This window comes from Chiloscyllium punctatum, chromosome 1 (assembly GCF_047496795.1).
Source record: "Chiloscyllium punctatum isolate Juve2018m chromosome 1, sChiPun1.3, whole genome shotgun sequence".
In the NCBI taxonomy this organism is placed as follows: Eukaryota; Metazoa; Chordata; class Chondrichthyes; order Orectolobiformes; family Hemiscylliidae; genus Chiloscyllium; species Chiloscyllium punctatum.
This window is the reverse complement of record NC_092739.1, coordinates 67,729,533-67,750,488: the sequence shown is the minus strand read 5'-3', so window position 1 is coordinate 67,750,488 and position 20,956 is coordinate 67,729,533. Positions and strand designations below refer to the sequence as shown.

General features: G+C 39.8%; 1 protein-coding gene across 5 annotated transcripts in view; it reads right to left on the bottom strand.

Annotated features, from left to right (window-relative positions):
- n4bp2 (NEDD4 binding protein 2) overlaps window positions 1–20,956 on the bottom strand; it is a 94,350-nt gene that overhangs the window by 59,718 nt on the left and 13,676 nt on the right. For all 5 annotated transcript variants that reach the window (XR_011960355.1, XR_011960351.1, XR_011960352.1 and 2 more), the window contains exons 4-5: window positions 18,934–19,022; window positions 1,042–1,118 (exon numbers count right to left, since the gene is read on the bottom strand). Coding sequence is in view for 2 of the 5 variants with exons in the window: in XM_072567845.1 (XP_072423946.1) it covers window positions 1,042–1,118; window positions 18,934–19,022 (166 nt within the window). In the remaining 3 variants the exon portion in view is untranslated. The remainder of the gene's footprint in view (window positions 1–1,041; window positions 1,119–18,933; window positions 19,023–20,956) is intronic.

Sequence of the window (20,956 nt, the reverse complement as noted above, 5' to 3'; positions counted from 1 at the left end):
GGGAATATCTCGGGCTGAAAAGGAATGGGTGCACACGAGACAGAGTAAAAAGCACGCGGCAGGTAGTGCTGGAGTCCTCGGAGGCCATCTCAGACAGATTTTCCATTTAGGATACTGCTAAGGGACATGGTTTCTCAGTGGAAGGCAGTGGGTGCCAAGAGTAGCTCAGCTGCACAGGGAGGTGGTGGAGAAGAGAGTGGGAGAGCAATTACAATAGGGAACTCTATTACAGAAGGAACATGTAGATGTTTCTGCAGCTGCAAACATGACACCAGGATGGTACCTCAATTATATCCTTTTTCAGGGAGAAAGTGAGGACTGCAGATGCTGGAGATCAGAGCTGAAAATGTGTTGCTAGAAAAGTGCAGGTCAGGCAGCATCCAAGGAACAGGAGAATCGACGTTTCGGGCATAAGCCCTTCTTCAGGAATGCATTCCTGAAGAAGGGCTTATGCCCGAAACGTCGATTCTCCTGTTCCTTGGATGCTGCCGGACCTGCTGCGCTTTTCCAGCAACACATTTTCAGCTCTATATCCTTTTTCAGACAAGAAGACATATCACCGTCGTGTTTGCTGACCCACATCGGGTTCATGTTAAAAGATTCCCTGATTTTAAAATTTTCACCTTTCTTTTCAGAACACTCCCAAACACATGCTCCTCCCTCTCTAAACTCTTCCAAAACAATAACTCTGAAGTATCTGTGCTTAACTCATTCTGGTCACTTGAGTGTCTCTGTTAGTGACGATGCCTGATTTTCTCTAGGCCTCAAGCTCTGGAATTCCCTCCATATACCATGTAGCCTCTCCATCATGCTTCTCCCTTTAAGGTCACTCCTTAAATCTCACTCTTCGACCAAGTTATGGTCTTATGGTCATACCTCGTCCAAAAAATGTCCTTATGTGGCTCAGTACCACATTTGTTTCATAATGTTCAAAAGAAACATCCTGGGAATATAACTACAAGTTAATGTTGTTGGAATTATGCATCATGACAAACTAATTAGAGAGTTAGCTAACAAGACAGAAAAAAAAACTAACTTCACCTTTCAAGCTCCCATGGTTTAAACTTCCACCAGGTATCTGGTTCACGAAATACAACATTATAGTTGTGCTTCACAGCCTATACAAAAACAAAAAGCATCAAAATCTGAGATAAAGTAAATTAATTAGGGACAAGAAATTGTTTCAACAGACACCTCACATCTTAAAATGCCTTACCACCTTGTTTAGTTCCAACAAAGGTGGATGTTAGTATATTCATGTAATATTTTCATATTGTTTATATCCTAATACTTATAAATATTTATTGTTCTCCTAAAAAAACTTCTTATGCTATTTGCAAGACAAAATCTCCCATAACAACCTGGAGTTCCTATGCCCTATAACACAGGACATGTAGTTTGGTAGTACAGTTATAATCTTAAAAGTAACATAAATCGTTCAAAGATTTACTGAGCATTTTTTACACAAAATGTACACAATTAAATCAGTCTCTGAGCCCAGATCATTCCAAAGGTCCCAGTGCAAATGAAGTCTTCAAATCCAATCGAACTTGACAGTTTACCTCGATTCATGTCAGTGTCCTCCAAACAAATCAAAATAAATTTACTTATTTTCTACACATTTCAGAAGGCTTTTTGATAGTTTAATACATTTCTGGAAGATCAGATGCAGATGAACATTTGAAGCACCATAGCAAACAAGGCCTTGAGCCAAGTGCTATAATTGATGACAGACACAAAACACAATGAGCTAAGGGCCTCTTTCCAATCTGTAAAACCCTAACTTTGACTCTGAGAAATTGAGTATTGCTGACAAAAAGGAGATATTTTGTCAAAGCTTCTCATCTTGCAATCATATTGTCATTGTGAGTGTCATGATGAAGTGAAAACAACACTGTACTGTAATACAGTGTTGATTGGTTGATAAGTGGACTGTGCTTGGTAAAGGTGTTGCCATTAGGAATGCACCAGTTATTGAAGACTAGTAAATAATTGCAAAGCTTTGTTTCAATTTTAAAACAGGCATGTCGACTTTAATTGAACAAGGCAAGAAATGAGCCAAAATGTTTATCAGCAATTTTGTTGAGTTTAAATTCCTAAGATATGACAGCAGAATTAGGCCATTTGGCCCATCAAGTCTGCTGTACTATTCGATCATAGCTGATATGCTCCTCACCCCCATTTTTCAGCCTTTCTTCCCTATCCCTTCACCTCATTACCAATTAAAAAGCTGGATAGCTCTTCCTTAAATTTATTCACTATCCCAGCATCCACCACACTTTGGGGTAGTGAATTCCACAGATTCACAACCCTTTGGGAGAAGTAGTTTCTCAACTGTTTTAAATTTGCAACTATTTATCCTAAAGCTATGACCTCTCATCCAAGAATGCCCCACAAGAGGAAGCATTCGCTTCATGTCTATTTTATCCATAACTTTTATCATCTTCAATACCTCAATTTGATCTCCCCTCATTCTTCAAAATTCCAGACAGTACAGGCCTAAACTGTTCAATCACTCCTCATATGACAAACTCCTCATCTCTGGGATCTAGAGAACCTCTTCTGAACTGCCTCCAATGCAACTACACCTTTCTTCAAATAATGGTATCAAAACTGTTATTTCTGCCTGCAAAAAACAACTACCTGTATGTTATTGTATGTAACAAAAGCCTGACAAGACAATCCTAAATTGGTTTTCAGTGTAATTGTTGGCTTACTTTGGATTACATAGCAACTGTTTTCGCACAATCACATCGGATGTTGGACAGTTTTGAGAGCTTTACGAGCAGATGGTACCGAAAAGTGCCCAGTCTATGTCAGCTTAAGGGCAAGATTTTCAAATTTTCAAGCAACAAATGACGCTAACTGTTTCACACTGCCAATGTGCATAAGCAACACATTTCCAAGGCATGAAGACATTTGTCCATCATACAAATGAGTATTGTGTTATAGCAATGTCAGTATTACTGTGATGCCATTTATATAGGCCATATATCACAAATGCAAGTGATCTTATCAAACATTATATATTTTTATCTTTCTGGAACAAACTAAGAACTAATTGCACCCAATAAACCAGCGATTGCAAAACTCATAACAGTGTCCAACAATGCAAGGTGATTCTGTGAAGGGACAACACTTGCTGGATAAACCTGAATGTGCAAAGAATTATACTGACAACCAATTTAGGTTCAGTTGTTGGGATTGTAACGTGATGCATTTGCACAGACTGGAAATAACATGTATTAATACATAAGACCCTGTTCTTTGCAGACAGGAAGAAATGTATCTATATTGCACCTGATACAACTCAATTAAATCGGGAGTAGCTATTTGTCAATTCATTTCTAGAACTTGAAAACCCTGTTCTACATCTTTTGCCCATCCCCACACCCCAGGCTCTATCATGACATGGGCTTCTTTCAACACAGCCAACCCATTTTCAGCATTCTGGGTAATCTAAGATGGAGGACAGGAAACATTTCTGGCTATAACAGACTGCTCCTTTTTTGAGGTACTTTAGGTGTTGGAGGTGATTTCCTTGAATTCCAAGAGCAGCAGTTACTGTTTTATATGCTGTTGCATTGTTTTGGAACTTTGGAGAAGAAAAAAGTCAAAACAAACGGCACTTTTAAAAAGGAGAGGTACAGATAAAGGAAGCACATGGTGAGGTAAGTGCAGGGAGAGAGAGAGAGAGAGAGAGAGAGAGAGAGAGAGAGAGAGAGAGAGAGAGAGAGAGAGAGACCCACACTGCAAAGTGACACAGCAGTGAACCTGTACAGTTACTGCCTTTGATGTTGAATTCATATATCGTTAGATATCGGAGTACATCTGGGAAAATTAACAAACAGTGAAATTCACAACTGATCTTGGAAGAACTTGTTTGGGAGAGGTCACAGCACAGAGACAGATAAGCGAATAGTTTAAGTGTGGCCTTGGGACCTGGCTGAAAGTCTGCAGTAGTGAATAGAGTGGGTTCTTTTTTGATTATGTGTTTCATTGATGTGTCTCTTGATTAAACTTAACAATATAAGCCATAAGTATTAAATTAGCCAGGAGCAGTATTTTGTAGAGCAATAAGACAGTGGTATTTTCTGGGTCTGCAGATTGGAAGCAGCAAAGCATATCAGTAGAGTGATATGCTCTTCTTGTCAGATGTAGGAGTTTAGGAAGAGTTTAACAAGTTACTGAGGATTATATCTGTAATAAATGCAGTTGGTTGTGAACCTTATCAAATCGAATGGAACGGTTCGAGCGACAGTTAGAGTCAATGAGGAATTTACAAGAGCAAGGGGGTGTGATGAATGGCAGTTATAGGAAGGGAGAAAAGTTGCAGATACAGTCAAATAGATAGGTTAACTCTAGGAAAAGTAAGAGGGGTAGGCAGGCGGTGCAAGAATCTTCTGTGGCTATTGCCCATTTCAAAAACTATGCTGATTTGGAAAATGTAGGAGGTGATGGATTCTCAGCACAAACAGCCAAGTTTCTGGTATTGAGACTGGCTTTAATGCAATGAGGGGTATGTCAGGTTCCAAGAGATCGATTGTGTTAGGGGACTCTCGAGTTCAAGGTCCAGACAGACATTTCTGTGGCCAACAGCGAAAAATCAGAATGGAATGTTGCTTCCCTGATGCCAGTATCGAGGATGCTTCAAAGATTAGATTAGATTAGATCCCCTACAGTGTGGAAACAGGCCCTTCGGTCCAACCAGTCCACACCGACCCTCCGAAGAGTAACCCACCCAGACCCATTTCACTCTTACCAATGCACCTAACACTACGGGCAATTTCGCATGGCCAATTCATCTGACCTGCACATCTTTGGACTGTGGGAGGAAACTGGAGCACCCAGAAGAAACCCACGCAGACACGGGGAAAATGTGCAAACTCCACACAGACAGTCATCCAAGGCCAGAATCAAACCTGGGACCCTAGTGCTGTGAAGCAGCAGTGCTAACAACTGAGCCACTGTGCTGCACAATGTTCTCAAGGGGGAGAAGGACCAGCAGGAGGTCATTGTACACATCGGAACCAACAACATAGGAAGGGAAGAGGTTGAGATTTTGAAGGGAGATTACAGAGGGTTAGGCAGGAATTTTAAAAAAAAGGTCTTCGAGAGTAGTAATATCTGGATTACTCCCGGTGCTAAGAGCTCGTGAGGGCAGGAATAGGAGGATAGAGCAGATGATTGCATGGCTGAGGAGCTGGTGTATGGGAGAAGGATTCACATTTATGGATCATTGGAATCTCTTTTGGGGTAGAAGTGACCTGTACAAGAAAGACGGATTGCACCTAAATTAGAAGAGGACTAATATACTAGCAGGGAGATTTGCTAGAGCTGATGGGGGCAGGGGCCTTTAAGCTTGTAAGATGGGGGTGGGGGGGACCCAGGGAGATAGTGAGGAAAGAGACTGGTACAGTTGAGAACAAAGACAAGTCAAACAGTCAGGGCAGGCAGGGACAAAGCAGAAAACAAGGTAGGTCTGATAAATTAAACTGCATTTATTTCAATGTAAGAGGCCTAACAGGGAAGGCATGTGAACTCATGGCATGGTTAGGAACATGGGACTGGGATATCAAAGCAATTACAGAAACATGGCTCAGGGATGGAGAGGACTGGCAGCTTAATGTTCCAGGATACAAGTGCTACAGGAAGGACAGAAAGGGAGGCAAGAGAGGAGGGGGAGTGGCGTTTTTGATAAGGGATAGCATAACAGCTGTACTGAGGGAGGATATTCCCGAAAATACATCCAGGGAAGTTATTTGGGTGGAAATGAGAAATAAGAAATGGATGATCACCTTATTGGGATTATTTTATAGACTCCCTAATAGTCAGAAGGAAATTGAGGAACACATTTGTAAGGAGATCTCAGTTATCTATAAGAATAATAGGGTGGTTATGGTAGGGGATTTTAACTTTCCAAACATAGTCTGGGACTGCCATTGTGTTAAGAGTTTAGATGGAGAGGAATTTGTTAAGTGTGTACAACGAAATTTTCTTATTCAGTATGTGGATGTACCTACTAGAGAAGGTGCAAAAGCTGACCTCCTCTTGGGAAATAAGGCAGGGCAGGTGTCTGAGGTCAGTGGGAGAGCAACCATAATTCTATTAGCTTTAAAATAGTGATGGAAAAAGATAGACCAGATCTAAGAGTTGAAGTTCTAAGTTGGAGAAAGGCCAATTTTGACAGTATTAGGCAGGAACTTTCAAAAGTTGATTGGGGCCAGATGTTCACAGGTAAAGGGAACAACTGGAAAATGGGAAGCCTTCAGAAATGAGATAATGTAAGTCCAGAGACAGTATAATCATATTAGGATGGAAGGAAAGGCTGGTAGGTATAGAGAATGCTGGATCACCAAAGAAATTGAGAGTTTGGTTCAGATAAAGAAGGAAGCATATGTCAGATATAGACAGGATAGATCGAGTGAATCCTTAGAAGAGTGTAAAGGCAGTGGGAGTATACTCAAGAGAGAAGTCGGGGGCAAAAAGAGGACATGAGATAGCTTTGGCAAATAAGAGTTAAGGAGAATCCAAAAGGGTTTTTACAAATACATTAAGGACAAAAGGGTAACTAGGGAGAGAATAGGGCCCCTCAAAGATCAGCAAGGCAGCCTTTGTGTGGAGCTGCAGGAGATGGGGAGATACTACAAGAGTATTTTGCATCAGTGTTTACTGTGGAAAAGGACATGGAAGATATAAAATGTAGGGAAATGGATGGTGACATCTTGAAAAATGTCCATATTACAGAGGAGGAAGTGCTAGATGCCTTGAAACGCATAGAAGTGGATAAATCCCCAGGACCTGATCAGGTGTACCCTAGAACTCTGTGGGAAGCTACAGAAGTGATTGCTGGGCTTCTTGCTGAGATATTTGTATTATTGATAGTCACAGGTAAAGTGCTGAAAGACTGGGAGGTTGGCTAATGTGGTGCCACTGTTGAAGAAAGGTGGTAAGGACAAGCCAGGGAACTATAGACCAGTGAGCCTGACGTTGGTGGTGGGCAAATTGTTGAAGGGAATCCTGAGGGACAGGATATACATGTATTTGGAAAGGCAAGGACTGATTAGGGATAGTCAACATGGCTTTGTGCATGAGAAATAATGTCTCACAAACTTGATAGAGTTTTTTGAGGAAGTAACAAAGAGGATTGATGAGGGCAGAGTGATAGATGTGATCCATATGGACTTCAGTAAGGCGTTTGACAAGGTTCCCCATAGGAGATGGTGAGCCAGGTTAGATCTCATGGAATACAGGGAGAACTAGCCATTTGGATACAGAACTGGCTCAAAGGCAGAAGACCCTTGGTGGTGGAGGGTTGTTTTTCAGACTGGAGGCCTGTGACCAGTGGAGTGCCTCAAGGATTGGTGCTGGGTCCACTACTTTTTGTCATTTATATAAATGATTTGGATGTGAGCATAAGAGGTATAGTTAGTACATTTGCAGATGACACCAAAATTGGAAGTGTAGTGGACAGCAAAGAAGGTTACCTGGGAATATAACAGGATCCTGATCAGATAAGCCAATAGACTGGAAGATCTGAGCTACAGGGAGAGCTGAATAGGTTGGGGTTGTTTTCCCTGGAGCATTGGAGGCTGAGGGGTGACCTTATAGAGGTCTAAAAAAAAATGAGGGTCATGGATAGGGTAAACAGACAAGGTCTTTTCTCTGGGGTGCAGGAGTCCAGAACTAGCAGACAGAGATTTTAGGTAAGAGGGGAAATATGTAAAAGAGACCTAAGAGGCAACTTTTTCACGTAAAAGATGGTACATATATGGAATGGGCTGCCTGAGGAAGTGGTGGAGGCTAGTACAATTGCAACAATTAAAAGACATCTGAATGGGTATATGAATAGGAAGGATTTGGAGGGGTCTGGGCCAGGTGCTAGCAGGTGGGACTAGATTGGGTTGAGATATCTGGTCAGCATGGATGAGTTGGACTGAAGCATTGGTTTCCATGCTGTATATCTCTATGACTCTACTCGTGGTTTCAATTATCAGCTTTTCTTTCTCCCTGGTGTACTATCATCCGTTTCTTTGATAAGCCTATTGCTTTCTCTCTGTGGATCCGCTTACTCTTTCCCTTCCCATCCCATCTCATCCCACCCCACCATAACCCCACCCCAAACGCCCAATGATCAATTTCTGTTTATGTTTAAGTCAGAGTCAGACAGCATGGAAACAAACCCTTCGGTTCAACCAGTCCATGACAACTGTAATCCCAAATTAAACTAGTCTCACCTGGCTGCACTTGGCCTATATCACTCCAAAAATTCTTATTCATTTTCTTATCTAAATTTACTTTAAATGTTATAACTGTATCTGCATCCACCACTTTCTCTGGAAGTTCATTCCACACATGAACCACACATTATTCAATTGGAGAGGGTTCAGAAAACATTTACCAAGATATATACAGGAACAGAGGGTTTGAGTTTTAACGGTGGCTGGACAGATTAGGCCTTTTTTCACTGGAGTGTAGGAGGTTGAGGGGTGACCGTATAGAGGTTTACAAAATCATGGGAGACATAAATAAGGTGAATCGCAGGGTTTTTTCCCTCGAATGGGAGAGTTCAAAATTAGGGGGCATATTTTTAAATGTGAGAGGAGAAAGATTTAAAAAGGACATGGGGGGGCAACCGTTTACACAGAGTATGGTTCATGTGTGGCTGTAGGTACAATTACAACATTTAGAAGACATTTGAACGAATCAGAAAGGTTTGAAGGGATACAAGAAAATGCAGGCACATGGGACCAGTTTAGTTTGGGAATATGGTTGGCATGGACTAGTTAGACCAAACAGTTGTACACCATGGAAACAAACCGTATGCCTCCATCCACATAAATAACCAACACTGATTATTTGCTCCTTCATCTACTTATTTTACACTTGCTTAACTTTTTCATATATTTGGTTTTCATCTTTGCTTCTGAGAAGGTGGTAGTGAGCTGCCTTTTTGAACTGCTGGCATTCATCTCAATTTGGCGCACCGAAAGTGCTATGAGGAAGGGAAGGGACTTTCAGATTTTTGTTATTGCAAGAGTGAAAGAATGTCATTATGGTTCTAGTTATGATGATGCGCAGCTTGGAGAGGAACCTGCAGGTGATGGCGTTCCCATGTGCCTGCTGCCCTTTTCTTTAGTTGCAGAAGTTCTAGGTTTCAAAAATGATTCTAAGGCTCCTTAATGCACTGCTGCAGGACATCTGTATATGATACACACTGCTGTCACTATAAGCCAGTGGTGGAGGTAGTGATGATGCTGTTGATTCATCAATCGGACTCAGTGAATAGCCTTGCTTGCACTTGCTGTCAGAGAAGTCACAGTGTCATTGCAAACAGATATAGAATTAGCTCAAACGTCTGCTGAAAATCTCACTGAAGTCTGTGTGAACTGGTGCAAGGTGAACTGCAAAGGTTGTTCCTTTCCTGAAGTGAAAATCTAAACCATTTGACAGATGATGTTTTGCATTAAAAATTGATGGAACTTCCTAGAGGTTCAGTGATAAATTCCAGAAAGCAAAGTGGTAAAGTTTAAAACTGCAGCCAATCTTTAAGCAGTATTACTGTAAACATGTACCTCAACACTAAGACCAGGATTTCAGTCTGCTCCTATTTATATTGCAAGAATGAAATGAGAGAGCCAGTAGCTATACCAAAGTTTTAAAACAGACTGAATCACAAACTTCCATATTATGCACAAAGCATTACATTGCAAGAGACCATTGCTCTAGGTTCCCTAACAATTTCTTGACAGGGCATTTATTTTTCTGAAGCAATCAAGCTGTTGATACACCCTTTTGATTGTAGAGTTTTAATTTTTTTTCCAGAATTTGCTTCAAGCCTACAAAATGAAACCTCAAACTTTTCTCACACTTTAAGAGAATGTGCATTATTTTACAAGAAACAATTATTTTGATGACATTCCCAGCTTCAGTACTTCAACTGTACAAAATCAAACTTAAAATGTGTGACTGATACAAGCTTCACAACAGCCATTATTTTGGCAACCCTTCTTATTTTCTTAGCTCTCAATCTGAAAGGAGATTTCCCACTCTCATGTATCAGAAACATTATGAAATCTGCTTCACCAGAAGGTTAGCATGTCAAGCATAACTAATGAGCTTAATATTCTTCCTGTCACTTAAGCATAGGGACTAGAGGACACATTTATCTAGATGGTTTCCTTTTAGATACAGTATTTGTCCTTAAATTTTAAAAAAAATCAGCATCTAATCTAATCTGACTGCACAATCACTTTAATGAATATATGACCACCAAGCTTTGTAATTTTTGATTCTTTTGTTTATGTGATGCCATGGCATGATTTAATAGAATGGAAATAATACTCTTTAAATGGAATTGTTGATTTTTAGTTATGCTATACCTTATTTGCTTACTATTTAAAGAAATACATTTAGAATTCTGCAAGCTGACTCCCAATTGTAATTTCCACTCTTTTTAGTAAAACATTTTTCAATTCCTCAACACCACCCCATAAGAAAACATAATTACAAGTGTTATCCTTTATACTACATTGCAACACATCTATTTTATTCATAGTACATACTTCATTGAGAAATTCCACATTTGGAAAGCACCAGATTAAAGATGCATGTACTCAGATTCCACTGTATTCCTTCTGCCTCTGCTGCGTCTTGGGCAGTTTCAGAAACACTTTGCTTTGAAAGGTGAAGTCCCACAGAATTGTGACTTCCTTGTTGATTGTCCTAAACTCCCATGAATATGTCTGTGGTCAAAAGAACTAAAATATTTGAGGTTGCTTTTCCAGTTGTGGACTTTCCAATCCACACTAACTTTGCATCACTCAGTTGCTTTACTAGCAACTAACCTTGCTTTAAGTCTTCTAGGTCTAACCTATAAACAACTGTTTAGCACAAATCCACTAAAGTGACAAATTTGGTTGACACTTAGTGAGTACTTCAGAAATAACTCCAAATTTGTTCCAATTATCAAATTCTCTTTCCTTTGTTTGTTATATTTCTCTCATTAGTGTATCTTAAAGCTTGTTATTAGCCACCAAAACTTCATAATGAAAAGTTTGGTTTCTAGCTCTTTTACCAAACTACTCTTCGGTCCATATTCTTTTGTCCAAAGTGTTGTGGACTTTGACTTTTATGTCTGTTTAGATTACAGCTGCATGACCTGCCCTTTTGCAGTACTGGAAGCTCTTTCTCTAACATTCAACTGGTTTTGAAACGGGGCACTTCCAGCCTCAATTCCAGTATTTCCACTGTGCTTTCTTATTTTCTACACTTTCATCCTGTTCTGCCAGTCCATTGACCTCACTTCTTGGCCATCACCCTGAACATTCAATCATTTCTTCCAGGTGTTTCATCCCCTTCACTGGCAATCAGACCCCATCACCAGGGATTTCTTTGCCCTCCCTATCCCTATCAGCATTCCGCAGAGACCGTTCCCTCCCCAACTCCCTCATTACATCCATGCCCCTCCCCACCAACCCTTTCTCCAGTCCTGGTACCTTCCCTTGCCGCTGCAAAAGGTGTAAAAATCTGCGCCCACATCTCTCCCCTGACCACTGTCTAAGGCCCCGAAGGATCCTTCCGCATCCGACAGAGATGTTCCTGCACAGCCAAATACTTTACCTCCTGTGTTCATTGCTCTCGATGTGGTCTCATCTACACTGGGGAGACATAATGCCAACTCGCAAAATGTTTCAGGGAATACCTCTGGGATACACACACCAAACAACCCACTGCCCTGTGGCTGATCATTTCAACTCCACCTCCCACTCCATCAAGAACATGCAAATCCTGTGCCTCTTCCACTGCCAAATCCAAGCCACCCGATGCCCGGAGGAATAATGCCTCATCTTCCACCTTGGGATGTTGCAACCAGACGGCATCAATGTCAATTTCACCAGTTTTCTCATCTCCCCTTCCCCCACCTCATCCCAAATCCAACCCTTCAACTTGGCACCACCCTCTTGAAATGTCATTCCTTTCATCTCCCTTCCCATCTATCGACTCCATCCTCTCCTCCAACCTACCATCATCAAGCCCCCACCTCCATCTACCTATCGCCTTCCCAACTACCTTCCCCTAGCGCCACCCCTACCCTCTTATTTCTCTTTCAGCCTCTCCCCCTCCACATTTCTGATGAAGAGCTTATACCCTGAAACATTAATTCTTCTGCTCCACGGATGCTGCCTGACCTGCTGTGCTTTTCCAGTGCCACACTTTTTGACTCTGATTTCTAGCACCTGCAGTCCTCTTTTTCTTCTTCATGATACCCCTATGGAATACAAATCAACGTACCCATTATAGGCAGCTGGCTTTTGTATGTGATAGCTGTGTCATATGTGACACAATTACTCACATTACCATTACCCAGACCTTATCGGGGTTATTCTGCACCTCAGGACTTTCATCACAAAATACATGAACACTGGAGGTACAGTGTGCCTTCAATGAGCTGATTGGACTTCAAGATTCTGTAATTAAGCCCAAATTGGAGGACTCTTGGGCTGCAATTCTAGTTTTCCTTCTTCAGAGTCAGAAGGCCCACATTCAAGTCCCACCTGCTGCAGAGGTTTATAATAACACGTTTGAACAGGTTGATTAAAGGAAGTGATTAATCCTATCTATTGCATGCTTCTTCCACTGTTTGGCTTGCAAAACACCTCATGAACGCTTCACCAACTAAATATGCAGCCATGAAAATTTTTAATTTTGACCAGTAGGGTATGCAAAATGCCTGTGAACCCATGTCAATTTGCTTTATTCCTCTGATTCTTATTGCCTGATGTCATGAAAATTTGTCCAATGCAATGATGAGAAATAACAGGTTTTATTAAGGGAATGCAATAGTGATTACATTCAAAGTAGGCATTTTTAATCAATCATCAGACATATTGCGATACATCTCTGTAGCAGGTAGGACTTGAGCCTGGATCTTCTGACCTAGACGTAAGGACACTACCACTGGTCCACAAACTATTCTCCTTATCCAGTTTGGCCTATAGATAACCTTAATCAATCTGTTTAGACAAGTTATGATACTTCTGAAGCAAGTAGAACTTGAGCCTGGACTGTCTAGCCCAGAGGACTTACCTCTGCATCATAACAGCCCTAAAAGTGGAAAGGGGGAAATAGTTGGTCTCAAACTACCAACCTTTCCATAAATAGTCAAAAGCATTGATCAACTGTATCACAGATCTTAACTGACTTTCCAACACTAATTATCTTATTATACTCCACGCCAAGTTTAATTTGTGCCATTCCCTAAAGCTAGTAATACTAATGTAGCCCCTCAGTGAATTGAGATAATATTTCAAACAAATAATCTGTCTCACATTCTAATGAACCACTAATTGAGGTAGGTTGCAAATTCCTGTACAAGCTGCACATATTCCTGCTTTCTCCTCAATCCCTGGCTACCAGAAATAACTTCTGGCTATCTTCTCCATTTTGAGGGTGTCACATTGATTTTGTGTAGTTGATTTAATGCACATTTTCTCAGCTGTGCTGGAATTATGACCCTCATTTCCTATAGGAGAAATCCTGTTTTGTATGGATAGTTCTAGCTTCCATTTAATATATGGCTTTAATTCTGCAATTATTCCTGAGATCTTGCCACAAAGTACCATATCCATCACTTTTGATAGTAGTGGATCGTTTGTAGTGTAAACCTCAATTTGTCCTGCCATTACAGAAATAACCTCTATTGATGCAACATAAGGACTGATCACAGCAAAGGTAAGCTATTGGCAAAGGTAAGCTATTGAGCCCATCAACATTCCCACACAAGTTGGATTGCCTATACTTGATTGTATAAGTGAGCTGATAGCAATTATGCCTACCACTCGTCGTTAGAGACGTTATCGCTGTATGAAGCCTAAATATTGTGGTCAATTGTCTGTGGCCTGTCAATAAGGTAAATTTCCTGATCACACAGGTATTGGTGGAATCATCTAATGCCAATGATTCCTAGAGCTTCTCTGTCTATCTCTGTTCATTTCTGCTTTAATAATCTTGATGCTAAAGCTATTGGCATTTCTTCACCATGTGAGAAACAACTGCTCCCACTCCATACAGTAATGCATCAGAGTTGCAACACCAAGATCATAGAATCCCTACAGTGCTGAAGCAGGCCTTTCATCCCAGAGTCCATACTGACTCTCCAAAAAGAATTCCACCCACATCCAAGTGTGTTTCTGATAGCAACATTTCAGTTGTCTCTGAATTCAGAGAATTTTGCTCATTTGTATTGCTACTAACAGTGAAGATCGATTTTTTTTTAAAGAGTCATGCAGTACTGAAACAGACCCTTCAGTCCAACTTGTCCATGCTCACCAGTTTTCACCAACACGCTAGTTACATTTGTTGAATCTGAACCTTTCAGCCATCAATAGTTTTGGTGAAATATGGTTCTGTAGAATTCCTCTTATTTCTTCATACGTTTTTCGAAACAGGCTTCTCTGGCTGTACTAGACACCGGAGGTTAAAGGGATCCCATTTCCCCCCTCCCCTGCACATATTACTCAGGAACGCTGTAATTTTTTCAATTTTCTTATCTTGAACAAAATAATGGAAACTCTGTGTTGGAGTTCCAGCTCTCTACATTTACATCATATGGTCGGCATGGTGGCACAGTGGTTAGCACTGCTGCCTCACAGCGCCAGAGACCCGGGTTCAATTCCCGCCTCAGGCGACTGACTGTGGAGTTTGCACATTCTCCCCGTGTCTGCATGGGTTTCCTCCGGGTGCTCCGGTTTCCTTCCACAGTCCAAAGATGTGCAGGTCAGGTGAATTGGCCATGCTAAGTTGCCCATAGTGTTAGGTGGGGGGTCGGTGTGGACTTGTTGGGCCGAAGGGCCTGTTTCCACACTGTAATGTAATCTAATCTAATCTGGTCCTACAGTGCCGAACTTTCCTGCTTCTTTTTCTTTAGTAGGAAGGGCCTGCATTGCATGATATATTACAATTAATCCAGCATTCCTGAGGCTTCCCCCACCACCAAGTTTACATTGTGAGCTCAAATCGCTTCCCTCCATGTACGACACTCATTAGTCACTATTCCTTCAGGGTTAACCACATGGTGAGCTTGTTCTGCACTGTTCACCTCTTCTCTGGGATTTTTTTTGCTGACTCTATCTGCTTCAATGCAGTGATGGCATCCTTTGATTTCTTCCACCTTTTTTTTCCCCCACAAATCCCTCCAAGATCTGTAATGAGGATTACAACTCTGTCTTTTTTTTGGACAAGTCACTGGATTGACCAGTGCAACACAAAGCAGTTTTCTCATCCTCATTGACAGTTTTCTTTTTATGTTACATTCCAAGAAGAACCAGGAAACTGAAGTGCTAACCAGCAGGAACTTTATTACAGACATTTTTACTCTACAGACAACAAGGTTAAATTAAGCGGTTTACTGTCCAAAATGGCTGATTGAGTCCGATCACATGACAATCAAAGTGAGTTTACCGTACTTGCACAAATACACATTTCTATTTTGCCTGTCACTGCAAGTGTCTAATTTTGTCCATAAAGTGTGAAGGAAATGACTCCCAAGAATACTTTAAGGCAATAAGCAGCTAATTTCCTTCTGTAATAACAGAATGGCAGTAAGAAATAGTAACTTGTCCATTTGAAAGATCTTACGACACCCAGAAATTTAAACACCAATATCAATTCAGAGATTTGGTAAACTTAATAATCACAATTGAAAAATTTTTTTAAAAAAGAAATAAGAAATCTTAGTTCTTTACTGAAAGAATTATGTCACGAGTTTGTGGATCAACGCAAAAGAATTGTTACTATGCAAGTGTCTAATAATGCAAACATTACATACTATCTTGGGTAATAACTTACACTCTAAAACCAGAACCAGTTAATTAAACATGAATTAACAAGCAAGTTGCTCAGTGGTTACAAACTGTTAAGTACAAAGAAAATAGCAGATAGTACGAAAGCAATTCTTACAAAATGGCATGACGATTGATTCAACATGTATATCATCAATCACAGTCAAAGTTCTTCAAAACTCGGTCTTCCTCAGAAAACAAAATTGGCTCATCTTTTACTCAGATTGAGTCTGATCTTCAGCCAATTGTAGCACACAAACTGAGTTCCACAGACATGCCCTTCACCAAAAGTGGCATAAACCTGCAGAATCTCCTCAACTTTGCATTCTATGGTCTAGATAGTATAGATTCACTAAAGTTCTCTTCAAGTAATTGAAAGAGCTGCTGCAGCTATAAATGGTTCACAGGATTCCAATCTCTTTCAGATTTCCTTTCTCAGTTTCCCTTTTCAACTAAGGTACCTCAAAAAATACAGGTCTCAAAACAATAGATTTCATCACATTGTATATAATCAATTAGAATTATTAAAAATATATCAAATTCCAGCCACGTCTCTTAAGCGTTTTATCTTCGATCATATTTTAAATTTCACCCTAAAGCTATACCTTGTTTGCTTTTTCTTAGAGATATTTTCCATTCCCACACATTCACTCCATTCTTCCACTGGCTCATAAATTAGAATTAAGGAACATTAAAAGGGTAATTATACTCTAATTATTTAGACTTCTTTTTGTCCTTTTCCACAATCAACATTAGTTGTTACTTGCACATTTTTTCTCCCCTTAGTTTCTATTCTTTACCTTAAGGAGCTACTTTTGACTATAATGTTCTATACCAGAAGGCCAACCAGTAAAGAATAATTGAAGTCAATCCTTACACATTTTAAGAATCTGATATTTTTGAGATGCATATTTCAAACATGCACCTCCTAACCTAGCCATAAAGTTTTAGTCTGTTTTTGTTTACAACATTGTGAGGGTGCCCAAAGCAAAAGACAAAAGCAGTGATAATGGTGTCCAAGGAGTGAAAGATGTGTGGCAGCTTAGTGGTTAGCACTGCTGCATCAGTGCCAGGGACTCAGGTTTGAATCTATCCTTGGATGACTGTCTATGTGAAATCTGCACATTCTCCCCATGTCTACATGGGCTTCCTCGGAGTGCTCCAATTTCCTCTCAAGGTCCAAAGATGTGCACCTTAGGTGGATTGGCCATGGGATATGCAGGGTTACGAGAATAGGACTGGGGGGATGGGTCTGGGTAGGATGCTCTTCAGAGGGCCAGTGTGGACAGTATGGGCTGAATGGCCTGCTTTCACACTGATTCTATGATATGTAAAATCAGTATAAATTTTGGCTTGAGAAAAGAGAAAATCATTCTTCTCTGCAACATTAAAGAAAAATTTCCAACTCCTTTGAGTTCTGAAGAATCATACTAGACTAGAAATGTTAAACCTCGTTTTCTCTCCAAACATACTGCCTGCATATTTGCTTTATTTCAGATTTCCAGCATTCACAGCATTTTGCTTTTTTATTGTGGTTGAGTCTAATTTTTATCTTGTAGTTTTTCTCGCTTGAACTGTATACAATTACCAGTTAGAAAGATTGTTTTTTAAAAATTGATATACATTTTATAAATGGTATTAAAAAAGGACAAACAGTGCAATATATAATTTGCAGAAAATGTCACATTTACTTAACATCCCAAGCAGCATTTATGGAAAGTAAAAGATAAGAATAACAAAGCATATTCAGGGTGAAGCAGCAATTCACCTGCACTGCATTCAATCCTATCTATTTCATTTGCTGCTCACAATATGGCTTCTTCTACATTCGACAGCCTGTCCAGTGGCAGGCTGGGTGACTGCTTTATGAAATTCCTCTATTTTTTCCAGAAAAATGAGCCTGGGCTTCTGGTTGTCTGCCACTTGATCATACTCTCATGACCACTGACCAACATTTCTGTCTCTGGCCTACACAGGTTGAAATAACAGCATCTCATATTCTGCTTGGGATCCTACAGCCTTCATGACTCAATAATTCAATTATTTCTCTCTTTGGGCTGTATTTCTATTTATCTGCTCACTCCTTTTTCTTTTTCTTCTTTCTCCTCCCCCTCCCCACATCATCTTCAGCATATACACCACATTTTCCTAGCTACTATCAGTTCTGAATAAGGGTCATTGGACTCAAAATATTAACTCTGCTTTTTCTCCACAGATGTTGCCAGAGCTGTTACGTTTCTCCAGCAATTTATGCTTTTGTTTCACGATTTCCTGGATGGGTATATGGATAGGAATGGTTTAAGAGAGATATGGAGCAAATAGGACTAGGTCAGATTGGGATGTCTGGTCAGCACAGATCAGTTGGACCAAAGGGTCTGTTTCTGTGCTGTAGGACTCTAGGATTCTATGAAAGTGTTATTATGAAAACATTTGATCTTGTGTAAGATCCTTCAGTCCACAGTTTAATGACTTTCAGGTGACAAGGAAGCTATTAATAAAAGCTAGAGTGGAAAATTTAAGCTTAGTCTGACAAAACGTACATAAGAAATTTCTATTTAAAGAACAGAAATACTTGAAAGGATGGATAAGTATGCTGCATAAGCAAGATGAATAAACAAAAGCTTAAAATTAATTGTATGATTTTGTTAGAAAGCTTCAGTATTTTTGTTGCAAAATAATGCAGCAAGCTTTGCCAAACCACTCGGCTTGTTTGCTTATCTTGCTCATCGGCCAGAACTCAATGAATGAGCATGTAGCATATTGCAATTCCTCACAGCACCCACCCTGGTTGCAGATGCAATGAGAAAATAAGTGAAACCTAACTATGCATTTTTCGGATTGCAGCAGTTTTGCCAGAAATTCATTTAACAATCTTCCAAGTATTGTACATTGAACAGCATCTGACAATCAAACTCAATTGTTCCAAAGACAACTCAACTTCCCATTGTTGAACAATTTCCACATCATCTAGAACTTACAAAAATAAAAAAAGAATATACTGCAACATGTTATATTCCAAAGAAATTGGCATACTTGACAAGATTTTGCATGGAAACAGACTATAAAACATTTCTAAACAACTTTAACTAACCATAGTGATGTAAGATTTCATCTCCCACGCTTGTGTATTTGTATTATCTATTATTACAGGAGAGTAACCTTTTTCCATGGCTTCTTTGGCTGAAACAAAATATGATCAGAATTAAATTTTATTCAAAGAAATTTATGCCACTAGCAGCAATAGTGCATATGACGAGAATCAAGTTGCATGGCAAGATTAAATAAAATTTGCTAATCTGTTTACAATTACTTTTCAATATACATAACATTTTCATTAAACATTTGAAAGTATTTCAAAATTCAAATTAAAAATCCACAAATCTTAGTATAATTTAACAGTTTCAGTAAAAAGATTTCTTTAGAAATTCTCTCTTTGCATTCTTGATTTTCCAATGGTGTAAAATGATATTCATATGCAGCAAGTTAAGTATCCCAGATGGAAACAGAAATCTGCTTGGCACAAACTCCTTTAGAGCTGGTTATGCATTATAATACTTTTTTGTCCAGTGATGTGGAAATATATATTTTTCTAGTTTTTCATATTCACTGTCTTATTAATACCCTCTGAGATTATGACCAGATTACATTGATCTTTAGATTAGAGTGGTGCTGGAAAAGCACAGCAGGTCAGGCAGCATCTGAGAAGCAGGAAAATCGACATTTTGGGCAAAAGCCCTTCATTAGGAATAGAGGCAGGGTGCTTGCAGAGTGGATCTACATTGATCTTTACCCTGACATTACTAAATCCAAATCACTGAAGAATAATATCAGTGCCAATGTCTCTTTTACTGCTCCATCAGGCATAAACTTTGCTCAATATCTCTTTTATCATCTGTGGAAGTAACATACTCCTCACTTAAATATAACTCCAAAACTCCTACATCACCCAGGTGACTAAATTCTCACATATGAATGCGGACAGGCATTAAAGATTAGCAGTTAAACCGGTAAGCTCAAACAAAGAACCCTATGCACAGCTGCAGTATAGAGTATCAGGAGGGATGTGACTACACTAGACAGGGTGCAGAGGAGACTTACCAGGCTGGAGAGTTTTAGTTATGAAAAAATACTGGATAGAGTCTGAAGGGGGACATGACTGAGATATAAAATTATGAGGGGCATAGACAGGAAGAAATTTTTTCCTTGGAAAAGCAATCAATCAATGACCAGGCAGCATAGCTTTGAGGCAAGAGTTTTAAAGGAGATGTGAGGGAAGGTTTTGTTTTCCACTGAGGTTGGTGTGAATCTGGAACTCACTGTCTGCAAGAGTGTAGAAACCCTCATAACATTTTAGTAGTATTTAGATGTATGCTTGCGATGTCAAGACATATAAAGCTATGGGCCAATTGATGGAAAACAGGATTAGAATGGTTAGGTGGTTGATTTTGACCAGTGCAGACTCAATGGGCTGAAGGGCTTTTTTCTGTGCTATAGACCTCTATAATTTTATGAATGAGTTGCTATGGTTCATTTCGGGACAAACAACTTAGGAATTTGACAAGAGGTCTTATTTGAAGAATACTGGGGGCGAGGAACTAAAGGCTAGGACCAAATTGCACAAACCGACAGAGGATTAAACATATTAGGGAGGTTAATACAGAAAAAGAATTTGAACAAGTACCTGTCATTGGAGGGCTTAGGTATAAAAGATCATGTTGATAATAGTTTTGGGTCAAACAAAAGGAAAGGAGAGTCGAGCAACAGTCAGAAATTTTATTTTAGGCACTGCAAATAAAGAGAAAGCTAAAAACAGAAATTAAACTAGCAGACCGAAATAAGGTACATGTAAAACAGAGAAAGAGAACAGGTTAGACAAATGTACTGAATATATCAGAAAGAAACTGAACAAGTTACTGCTACAAATTCAACTTGGAGTGTGTGACATGGCAGCCTTTGTGGAGAAATGGTTCAAAATGAATAGAACTGGAGTAATGCTACACCAGATAACCAAGTCCGCAGGAAAGATAGTAAAAGTGGTACAGTGGAAGAGTAACCTCAATACTAAGGATGAAAGCATTTCAATGACAAGCAATGATATAGCAAGCAGTAAGGAG